Genomic DNA, 12,572 nt, shown 5'->3' with positions numbered 1-12,572 from the left:
TAACTCGCAAGGTTGATCTCCCTTATGATCGTTCAATGCACTTTTCATCTCAGGCTGAACATCGCCCTTAGCATCTAAAATAGCCAGAGGACCTTAGGATACATCTACTTTTTGAAACTCAACCTTGGGTTTCTCATCATCCACTTGGTGTGGTACCTCCATCCTCACCTTGCCATTGCCATACCAACTGGACGCATCTTAAGCCTTATATATTCGAGCATTCAGGTCTGAAACAACATCAGAGCGAGCCAATGGGCCACTCTTCTTTAACACTAAGTGAGCCTCTCACTCTTTAAATACTTTCGGGATTAGAAACAAGATTGTAACCACAAACCCTTCAACTTTTTCTATAAATTTTTTCTTAGATATGGGTCACTGAGAAACGATTAGTTATTGTTTGACCAACTTACTTTTCATTTTTTGCTGAATGCTTGGGCATAATTTTTTGAGTTTACGAAGGGTGTATTTTACATGAAAAATATCAAACACCCAAACTCTTGTCATTGGATGCGGCTCTCTCTCTATCCATGAGTCAAGCAAGTTCCTTATTTCATAATACCATTCATAAGTCACTTCATGTTTTTTCTGCTGTGCACTAACAATAAAAGATGATTAAGGTATGGACCCCTCTGACATAGTCCTCTTAGTTTGCATATTGTATTAAAAAAATTAAAAATTTCTTATAATACCAAGGCAAAAAATATAGGTAAACTAACATGTGACAAATATATGCGAACAAAAAACTCAAATTGTTAAGGAAACAACAAAAAAATCCAACCATTGTGTCAACATACCATGTTTATTATATAAGATCCACAAAATATAAACAACAAAACTAGAGGATGGAATAAAAGCATATGAATCGTCGAAACAAATGAAGAAAATTTGTGTTTAAAAAAATAGCTGGTTCAGTAGTTAAATATGTGTTTACAAAAAAAAACACTGTCGAAGATTCTTGAATACTTGAAGATGAAGTCCCGCTGAAATACTTGCCAAAAAAATCACCATCGTGAAGCAGGTTGGGGACCACTAGTTGGAGATCACAGATAACCCTAAAAATTTTTACGAAAATATTCTGGGTTGCCGTGCTTCAGTTTTTATACTCACGATGTTCTTACATCAATTGTTTGTGAACTTTGTGAAATATGTGCACACTTCGTGAGTTTTTTGCTATGTTTCAAAGTTTGAAAGAAGTTCCCACATAAATTATTTGAGAACTTTGTTAAATATCTGTGAACTTTTGTGAGTGCGATGTTTTGAAGATTGAGAGTAAAAGGAGGTTCACATAAAATTATTTGTGAATTTAGTGACATGTGTGAACTTCGTGACATATGTGCGATATTCTAAAGTTTGAGATTAACATGAAGTTTTCACATAAATTTTATGCGACCTTCGTGATGTCCACAAGAAAAAATGTGTGGATCTCCTTTTAAGTGGTTTTTTGCGTTACCTGAGGAGCAAAGCGATATATTGCCGAACTTCGTTAGTTTTGCATATGCAAGGGTTAAAAAGGTTATAGTGAAGTTGGGTATTTTTTATTTTAGACATTGAAAGAATAACAGAAATTGTAATGCATTTTTGAAAACAGATCATATTTTTCATACAGTACAATCATTTTCCATATTAGAAACTAGTTTTTGTTGCATATAAGAAACTCATCTCTAAGTATGTCGGAAACTGGCCTCTTATATAGATGAAACTAGTTTCTCTGTATGGTGGTGGTAGTCATTGTGATTTTACATAGACTACCCCTCTCAACTTAAGATAAATATAAGAGTATCTTAATAATCAATATAGTAATTTAAAAAAAAAATAGTCAATACATTAATTTTTATAGTAATATACCAAAGGCAAGGAGTTGTTTACTCTTTCTTCTAAGATTCTAACTCTAAAACCAATTACACAAAAAGGAAAGAAAGCTTGAAGGCAATGGAAGCTCAAACTACTGAAGTCGTGCATAACTGCGTTGGAGGGCATTGAAGGACATTGGTTTTAATGAAAGCCTACAAAATAGGCACGGTGCTAAATGAAACACGCTAATGGATTTCTAGTATTTTTTTAAAATTATGACCCCATAGATTCTACATGATTGATTTACTAAAAATCAACACTTGGATCATGCATTTTAGATGGAAAAGATGGTATTTGGAGGCTTAAAAAATTATAAAAATTATAGACCATTGATTTTTTAAACCTTATAAAAAAACTATCCATGCATTAGAATCAAATGCTCCAAGAAGTGATTTGTATAAAAATAAGCATATATATTACATTTACATGGTCATAATTTAAAAAAAAAAACACCAAAAATCTAATAGCATGTTTCATTTTACACCGTACTTAGTTTGTAGGTTTCTATTTCTCTTTTGTATATAGCTTAAGTCTATCCATTTCCCTTTTAGAAAATGACGATATTGCAGGACAAATATGATGCATTTTCTGAAATGCCTTATAATTTTTCATATTCTCCTCATATCCCAAATCACTAATATCTAGTTTTAAAATGACCTTTTTACCTTTTGCACGTGTGATTTTCTAAATATATATGAATTTCTTTTCAAATATGATTATTTTTTGCATAATAGTCTCTGTTCTCATAATTGTGTCTCTCTGGTTTGACATCAAAAACTTATATTTTTATAGTTATTGAAAGCTGAGATATAAACTTGTAACTTTTCTATTTTGAGTTAGAACCAAAAACCCCTTTTAAGATTTTCATGCTCTGCAGACTGGAACAGGTGCAACTGCGCCTTTTTTTATATTATATGCTATTTTTTAGCCACAAATGTTGAAAATTGAGAGAAATAGAAAAAATGACAAAGATAGATAAGGACGTTAACTTTTCAATGCCACCAAGATCACCTTAATCTCACGAGCAATTGAAAAAAAACATCCTCTAGAAGATAGATCGTTCAGTTGTTTTATTTTGTAGAGCATGTTTATATTATGGGTTTGGAGCTCAAAAATAGGAACCCTAGCGGGGTTTTAAACCCTCACTTAAAACAAAAAAGTTATAGGCCTATATCTCAGCTTTTCAACAACTATAAAATGCAGGTTTTTTACGTCGAAGTAAAGAGATACAGACTAAAGAATATAGACTCTTCTATATAAAATATATATGCGATTTTTGCATATATTTTTTATGATTTTATCTAAATTATATGTGATTTTCCGTTTATATGTATTTTTTTTTCTTAAACATGCAATTTTCTCTTAAATATATGTGATTTTTCTCCTATATATGCAATTTTTCTTTTAAACATGCGATTTTCTCTTAAATATATGTGATTTTTCTCCTAATATATGTGATTTTTCTCTTTTATATGCAATTTTCTCTCAAATATTGGTTTTTCTTCTAAATATATATGATTTTTATGAACAAAAAATCATATATATAGGAGAAACTCTGGATATATTTAGGAGAAAATCATATATATTTAGGAGAAAATCACGTATATAGGAGGAACTCCTTATATATTTATGAGAAAATCACAAAAAATATATGTAAAAATCACATGTTTAGGAGAAAAATCACATATATAAGAGAAAATTCTCATATGTAAGAGAAAATTTGTATATAGAGGAGGAAAATCACATATATAAGAAGAAAATCACGTATATTTAAGAGAAAATCATCAAAAATATATACAAAAATTTGCATATATATTTTTTGCAGAATAATCTATGTTCTCAAGTCTGTATCTATCTACTCTGACATCGAACACCTGCATTTTTATAGTCGTTAAAAAGTTGAGTCATAAGCATATAACTTTTCTGTTTTAAGTTAGAGTCGAAAACCCTCTAGGGTTTCCGTTTTTAAGTTACAAAACCAGAATATAAGCATGCTCTGTAGACTGAAATAATTTAGCAATCTATCTTTTAAAGAATGTTTCTCTTCAATCGCTCATTAGATCTTGGTGATGTTCAAAAGCTAACGTCATAATCTATCTTTGTTCTTTTTTCTATTTCTCTCGATTTTCAGCGCATGTGTCTAAAAATTAGCATAGAACAGACAAAAAAGGTCGAGCTGCATCTGTTCCAGTCTGCAGAGCATGCTTATATTTCAGTTTTGGAATGCAGAAACAATAACCTTAAAGGGGGTTTACGTTTCTGACTCAAAATAAGAAAGTTACAAGCCTATGTATCAGCTTTCCAACAACTGTAAAAACATAAGTTTTTTTATGTTGAATCAGAGAGATACAAATATGAGAACATAGATTGTTTTGCAAAAAGCAGTTACATATTTGAGAAAAAATTCACATATATTTAAAAAATCACACATGGGAAGAATAGCGAAAATTGTAAGGCATTTCAAAAAATGCATCATATTTGCCATACAATACAATCATTTTTCGTTTTCCTTTTGTATATAGCTTAATTCCATGTCCCATGGGCAAAATTATGCGGTATTTTTTATTTACAAATTAATTCATTTCTTTGCTATTAACATTTTTTTTTCTTTTTTCTCAATGTATTGATGTCAATGCTCTTACTTTTACTAAGGTAAGTGATGAGCTATAATATTCAGAAACCCATAGCAATTTGATTAAAAACTCGCACCATTGTTAAGAATCTGCGTACCAAAGACTCGTACCTAAGTCTATTAGAAACTCGTACCAAAATTTCTAGAGACACGTTTCAATTAAAACTTACCCAAAACTTTTGAGAACCTTAAGTACCGTAACCAGTCTCTGATGTGACGATAAAGTTCTGAAAGTTTTGTATAGCATGAGAAAGTGATGAGAATATGTGAAACCAGTGCGAACTGGATATTTTTTGAGTTTTATTCTTTTTTTAATCTGACCATATTGATGCCATTTACATGCTTGGTTCATAGATATCTGTTCTTGGATCATCTGATTCTGTAACACGGCTATTTCTATAGGGTTTGAAAATCAGCAGCTCAAAATTTTCATAAATATCTCGATGCTTAAAAAATCGCATGTTTCACAGGAAAAACAGTCAATTCCTAACAAATCAACCATGGAGAACACATCTGCAGGGTTGGATTTGTGTAAATTCCTGAAAATACATAGATCGTATGGTTGCTTGCATATTTCGGATTCGCATATTCTCACCCTAACATATCTATTCTAACAGGGGCTTTTACCAAATCCAGTTAAAAAGGAATTAAACACCTCAGACACCATCTCTCATGAAAAAGTGAGTGGACACAGTTTCTTGCTTTTTTTTCCTTCATCATAACTTTGGAGAACAGAACTAATCTCTGAGATAAGCCTTGCTAAATGTAAAACTTCATTAGCTTTTATTTCACTTTCCGCACCACTCTTCAAAAATAAATGAACAGATTAGAGATTATACATTTATACCTCTCTCTCTCTCTCTCTCTCTCTCTCTCTCTGATACATACGTTCATAATCATCCGAACATCACAAACTTCTGCATGGCAACCTTCACGGGATTATGTCAAAGGGTCTTACAACCTCCCCATCATCCTTAAACTTTACCACTATTGAAAACTTCGGGCTTGTCAAGTACTCTATCCCTTGCTTTGTCAGCCTGCAAAACTTGGCATTATAGTATTCAGCAGCTAGAAGCCAGCACAAGCAGAAACTGAATAAATGAAGATCCCAAGAAAGACAAAAGCTCTCTGGTACTTCATTAATAACCAATGGAACTCAGCAAATCATGAAATGTTCAGTGGAACGCAATAGTATATACTAACCTGGCGCTGCCAATCTGTAAACCCTGCTATAAGAGATAACAGAATTGTTTGTGCTGTAGCCCCACAGTATACACCAATCCAGAGTCCCCTTCCTCCCAAATGAAACATGAAGCCTAAGATGATGGCAACTGGAATTCCCAGCAGATAAAATGCTCCGAGGTTCACATATGCACCAAGATGCTGCCATCCACATCCTCTTGCCACACCTACATGGGAAAAGGTATTAAAAGTTGTTTCATTTTTATTTACATAAAGCTGGTTTTCACAAGTTAAAAAAAAATACAGGAGAAAATCATGTGCATCATCCTAACTTGTGGTTTTACTATAAGGTCATATTGCATGGAAATTTTTCAGAAACACATGGATTTCAGGATTGAGGCCCATAGTGGTATAATAATGCCCTTGAACATCCCAGGTCAGCCACCATTTTTGACGTTAGAAGAGCAAAAGGCCCGTAACCAAAAGAGTTCCATGTTTTGTTTGACATGTTCCACTCACAAGCCAGGAATTTCATATTCTATTCTTGCTTGATATACCACACAGACCACAAACTCGGTCACTTACAATATATAGCTAACATATTAATAAAACATTGTGCTTTATCCTATTCTCTAGACTGCTCGTGAGACTGCTAAAAAGCCAGTCTCCCAATGATTTCCTAAAACTTAAGTCTGTAGTGGTCAGTCAAAATACTAATTAAGAGCAAAAAAAAATGATCTCTTTCACCATTATCACAAGTTGTTAGCACTGATTGATGGAAATATGGAAGTTACTCAATCCTCTTAATATTAATACTTTCATACGAGTTACATCCCATTGTACTCTTCTCATTGAAGTTAAGACTAGAGATCACCAAAAGTATTAGGTCAGATTGGCAGAGAGTGATGATCCTAGGACTGGCGTTACCTACATCCTTATAGAATTTGTCCATGCAGTGGAAAAACAGAAGAGAAAACTATTCATACATGTAGGTGCATGTGTGACCCCCTTTCACTATGCTGGAGTCCATCATAACATGGAATTATCTTACCAAAAAGCAATAAAACCACTCCATGTCAACGACATTTATCCTACATAAAACGCTTAAACTCTCCAATCCATCAATATAGACTCTCTCTCTCTCTAATCATTCAACATAGATTAACTTTGAAACCAACAACTAACTACGCCAACGTTATAGTATATTCTGCAAATTAATGATAACACTATGAGAAAACCTCAGGATGGAAGTACATAATATAAAAGAAAAGCTGGCCAGCACAATTGCATTTTTAGAATAGCTATAGATTTTTGAAGTTAGAAGACCCAGCAAGTGACTTGCTCAATCCACCTATAGAACTACTAAATCATGCCAGTGTTGTTGATAGAATCATGTCAGTGGATTTTCAGTCAGCTATGACAACATAAGTTCTTGAGCTGAATCACCTTTCAATGACCTCCATTAGGCAAGTTGAGTAATAACCACATGAATAGTAACTTTGGTCAGTATTTGATGCTGTGACGCTACAACTAGAATAGGTCGGTATGACTCAAGCTGTACCTAAGATGTTACTGGTTTTGCTGACTGCCACCATTTGATCCAATGGCCTAAAGAGATGCATGTTTTTTACTCGGTCAACCACTAAATCATGAGCCATATAACTTTCTTCTCATGTTACATATTGCATTTGTTTGCAAATGCAGTAGTACTTGAAGTTGATGCTCTGTCCTGAGTTTCATGAGTTGACCAATTCACCAAGCTATGTTGATGTTCCCAGATACTTGAACACTAAAAAGGAGATTCTATATTAAAAATACAAACCATATAATCATGAATAATCTTACCTGAGATCACTCCTTGCAGACCATCCATGCATACTGACAGAGAAAGCAGAGGTGCCATTTTTACAACGTATTGGATCACTTCCTTCTCACTGCTGTAAGCACGCCCCAACAGATACCTGATGGAGAAGAGAGTTGTACTGACAATTGCAACATCGACGATTGCAAGGAAGACCACTACAAACACTGCCAACTGAGCTGCTCTTGGGTATCCAGCTCCTAATTCATTAGACACACGTGTGCTGCAAATTTTGGAATATGGGAACAAATAATATAAAAGACTAGTTGGAGAATGGTTGCTATATAAAGAATAGAGGATAGAGAATGCACCTTGCAGCAGCACCAAGGCCATATGGTATAGAATAGAGCAAATATAAGGTGTTAAGGCTGTTCAATAAACAAAACAAAAAGGGAGGGAAATTGGATTAGGGAGAATTCGTGATAAAGTTTATGATAGTAAATCTTCAATAATAATAACTACAGTCCCTCTCTCAAATCTATGTTGGTAAAAATGTATCAGATGGTCCTCCCCACAGATTAACCATATTACACTTGTCTGATTTAGCAAGTAGCAATGCTTCATGGAGAAGACAGAACAATACAACTGCTCCTCTCACATTTTCAGCAGGGAGAACACATATTAGATCATAGTCACAAATATTGGCAATATTTTCAAAATATTATGCTATTACCATTGTAAAATCAAAAAACGATTTTACATGCAAAATCTCACGATATTTTAAAAAATATCAAGAGTTTAAATTTATCATGATAATATCAGGAAATCTCGGGAATTTATAATTATGTTATATATCCATGTTTAATTGCTTCTTTGCTAACATATATATTTTTTTATATTCATGTTTGATTTCTTCTTTGCTGAACATGTATTTTTTCTTATTTTACAACTTAAAAAAAAAATTATTTTCAAGACTTTCTCAAGTCTTTCCCGATATTTATTGAAAAATGATAATATCCTGAGATTTTTCCTTGCCGAGATATAGCCGAAACCGATATTTGTGGCTATGTATTAGAATCAGAATGCAATCTTCATGGTTCCTTTGACCAAACTGTCAAATACTCATTGATAAGTCACCCTGAAATCAATAATGTGAAGATTCTTTCCTATGATAAAACTAATGGCATGGTAATATCACATATTGAAGAAGGATTACACATACAATTTTATCAAGAGTATGATGCTTACCAGTAATTCATTATGAGCAATGAGAACCAAAAAGATGATGTACATATGTTTTGCAACAACAATAGCTATGGATACCTGATATATGGGTTTGGGTTATCTACAGCAATAATGCATGACAGACATAGTCATCAGCTATTAGGCACCTTAAAATATGTGAATTATGTGAATTTGATATTAAGGTAACCAATAATGCATGCTAGCAACAACAAAACCAACTCAAAGATGAAAAACTGAAAACTAGTCCATACCAAATTGAAAGCACTGAAGTTTCCAGTTCAGGATTAGGCAGAAGTCCAGAAAGCAATATCAGCAGCTCAAATGACCAATACTCCAGACTGAATCAATCAAACAGCAAAGAAATGAATGGAATCCAAAGAAAATGACAAAATAAAAGTTTTGAGAGTCAATTAACATAAGAAAGAACTGAACAAACATTTACCATATCATGACTGCAGAAGGAAGTGCGAGCCTAAGGAAATCACCTATCCCGGCAAATGCCTCCTTTGAGAGTGGAACAAATGTCCGTTTACAGGAAGGTGCAAATTTTACATAAAGTGCCAAAGTAGCCACATTCATCCAATAGGAGAGACTGACAGAAATAGCGGCTCCAATGAGCCCCAGCCCAGATTTAAAAAGAAAAAACCAGCACACAGGAATATGGAAGCAGAGAGTCACAATAGCACCAACGAGCAATGGAAGTACCAAACACTGTGACTGCAGAAATTTCACCAAGGGCTGAAGAAGTGCAGCAGCAAACAATCCTGGGATTAAGCAAATAGCATATCTTCCTGCTTCATGGGCAATAGCAGGATCCTGTCCTATCAAAAGGAGGAGTTTCTCCATACAAATCCAGAAAAGAGACAGTGGAATGCACACAAGCAGCAGAGAGACTATGGCTCTTTGTGTATATATTCCTAGCTTTTGATATTGTTCTGCTCCATAAGCCTGACCACATAATGTTTCTAAGGCACTTGCCATTCCAAGCTGTTGCACCAATTAGTGATATTCAAGTCAGAGCTACCAGTTACACTAAGGCTAGTTGCTGACAGATTGTTAAACAAACAGCCACACGAAGTTGGGGCCTATATTTCCTATATTGATTCTGAATATTTTCTTACTGCTTAAGCTTTACCACCTACTTTTGAAGTCTGCATCTATGCCAATAGTGTTTGGTGTTAGATTGGACAGCTTAGATGCTTCACTTTAACACACCCATTTTTGAAGTCTGCATCTATGCCAATGGTGTTCGGCGTCAGATTGGATGCATTAGATGCTTCACTTTAACATTTATTATGGTAACCAAACATCATATGCACTACTTAACATTGTACTGGACAAAGATAAAGGCATTGCCCATGTCAGATTTTCTCATTTTGTATACATGCACAAGCAGTAATATCACTCTGCAGTGGCTTAAGCACGTGCGTGTGCATGCACACACACATTCAGTCTTGTAGTGTCAAGAAGAAGAATGCAACTTTAAATGGGGATCAAGCATGTTTGGGAGAAGGAGATATGGACTTTGGTTCGGTCAATAAACAGAAATGCATCAGACGAAAGCCAATGAGGTGGCATGAAATAACCAGAGATCACACTATTGCCTGAAAGAGACCGGAAGTATTTAGAGTGAAAATATAAGAAAACATGATTGTCTTCCTAAACTCTGTAAAAAGAACATTCTTTCAATATATATATATATATATATATATATATATATATATATATATATCATATGGATGTGATCTAGATGCTTGGTTTTAAAGGGACCGGCTCTTGAATCATCCAATTGTGATGCATAAGAAGGATTTTTGAAGGCTTCAAAATTGACAGCATAGAATTTTCATAAATATTCAAGCATCCGAAAGTATATATATCTTGAGAAACTATTGGCTACACTCTGCTTGGTTTTAAAGGGAGGCATAAGAAGGATTTTTGAAGGCTTCAAAATTGACAGCTTAGAATTTTCATAAATATTCAAGCATCTGAAAGTATATATATATATCTTGAGAAACTATTGGCTACAGTCCAGCGGGAGGGATTCTTTATCAAAAAACCCACCAGTGCAAGTCTCATTTGATCAATCTCACCCACAGATGTGTTTAACATGGTTCATTTTAGTAGCAAACACACTTTTGATGTAAAAACCGAACTTCTCAGTCATGAAAATTCTAATGTACTCTAGACCATTGGTTTTTGAAGCTCGTACTGATGTGATTTACATGATTTGTTAGTGAGGATCAGCTCCTGGATTGTCAGATTCCGATGTGTGAGAGGAATTTTTCAGTAATTCAAAAATCAACTGCCATAAATGGATATCAATTAAAAAAAATTATTGAAAAATAAGATCCATAGTCACAAAAAAACCATGTAATTCACATTTACGGTGTCAGATTGAGTAAAAAAACTTGTACATATGAGTTTCTACTCATTGATAAGGTTTGAATGACAGCACAAAAGACGCCATACAAACACAAACGCACATACATATAAGATATAATTTGCCACAGACGTTCGTACATTAGATTGAATAAAAGACATAACTTTTCACTTTTTTTGGTAGATTTAACTTTATATGTGATCTATATTGTTTCCTCAGTAATATTAAAAAAAAGGTTTGGGATCATGTTTTGACGATATACAAGTTGGTTTTCTAACGGCCAACAATATACCATAATTTTAAGACTAAAACAAGTCATATTTTTACATGAAAAAAGATGGTTCAGAGTATGATTCCTACCAAACAGACCATGATAAACACATTTATGAGGTCAGAATGAGTGGATACAACTTGCACCCATGATTCTGTACAGTAGAAGGTAGCAACTTGTCAAAAAAACATGATGCAACAGGCAATTCATTGATCATACTGAACATACTTCTGGGGTCTAATTTATCCAACATCGTTTGGAACATTGAAAATTAGTACCATCCACACTATGAACAGGTAGAGAACCAATTCCTATATATATATATATATATATATATATATATATGAGAGAGAGAGAGAGCTCACAAGGATGGTGAAGCCCGTAACGTTGCAGAGGGAAGTAGCAATAGAGGCACTGGAGAGGGAGAGGGGCCCAAGATGACCCACCATCATGAGGGACAAAACCTGAAGCAGGAACTGGAACATGTTAACGAGCACCATCGGCAGCGCTATCGTCCCTTGCCTCTTCACCTCCTCCATCACCAAACCCCACCTCAACAACCCCTCGTCTCTTCTTCCCTCATGATGGAGGCCTTTCCCCAACAGCCTCTCTCCTATCGACCCCTTCTCCTCCATCACCACCACCACCACCACCACCACCAATCTCTCTACCTACTCTGTGCTTGGGAGGAAAGACTTCATATCATTCTTGCCCACTCTCTTCTTTTTCTCCTTTCTCCTTGGAGAGAGAGAGAGAGATTCTCGTGCTTTTCGGTCTTTGTTTTTTCTGATTACGTCGGTGACACGGTACAAGGTATAGGTCAGCAGGTCCACGTCCCATGACGAAAAAGGAAAGAGAGAGAGGACAGGCTGTAGCTAAGCCTGGACTCTCATTTGAGAATTACACCCTTAACATGATTTTGATATTACCGATATTTAAAAAAAAAAAGAAATTTTATTACTATTTTTTAAATTATTGTGTTTTTTATTTCAATGTTAATGCAACAAAAACACTTTTTCAGAGCTTTTACTATTACTCATATTTTTATGTATACTTATATTATCTCTAAATTTTTCTCAAGAAGACTATTTTCAAGATGTCCATGAATTTTCCTAACCAATATTTTTGGATAACAAGGTTTTTAAACAAGCCTCATCTCCAACCAGACCTGCCTAAGGTAGGTCCCGGATTCAGGTTCAGTTGGGCTAAT

The 12,572-nt window shown here is 34.4% G+C and overlaps 1 protein-coding gene across 1 annotated transcript; it reads right to left on the bottom strand.

The window, feature by feature from the left end:
* Positions 1 to 5,319: 5,319 nt before the first annotated feature.
* Positions 5,320 to 12,010, bottom strand: LOC149815746 (protein DETOXIFICATION 12-like). Its single transcript, XM_089989525.1, has 7 exons — positions 11,728 to 12,010; positions 9,154 to 9,698; positions 8,963 to 9,049; positions 7,838 to 7,894; positions 7,511 to 7,749; positions 5,687 to 5,892; positions 5,320 to 5,520 (listed from the first exon to the last, which is right to left on the bottom strand). The coding sequence occupies exons 1-7, from the start codon at positions 11,995 to 11,997 to the stop codon at positions 5,458 to 5,460; spliced, it is 1,467 nt and encodes a 488-aa protein (XP_089845651.1). The 5' UTR covers positions 11,998 to 12,010; the 3' UTR covers positions 5,320 to 5,457.
* Positions 12,011 to 12,572: the final 562 nt, after the last annotated feature.

Source organism: Nuphar pumila, chromosome 15 (genome assembly GCF_984573655.1).
Source record: "Nuphar pumila chromosome 15, dmNupPumi1.hap1.1, whole genome shotgun sequence".
Taxonomy (NCBI): domain Eukaryota; kingdom Viridiplantae; phylum Streptophyta; class Magnoliopsida; order Nymphaeales; family Nymphaeaceae; genus Nuphar; species Nuphar pumila.
The sequence above is the reverse complement of the archived record's forward strand: the minus strand, read 5'-3'. Positions and strand labels throughout refer to the sequence as shown.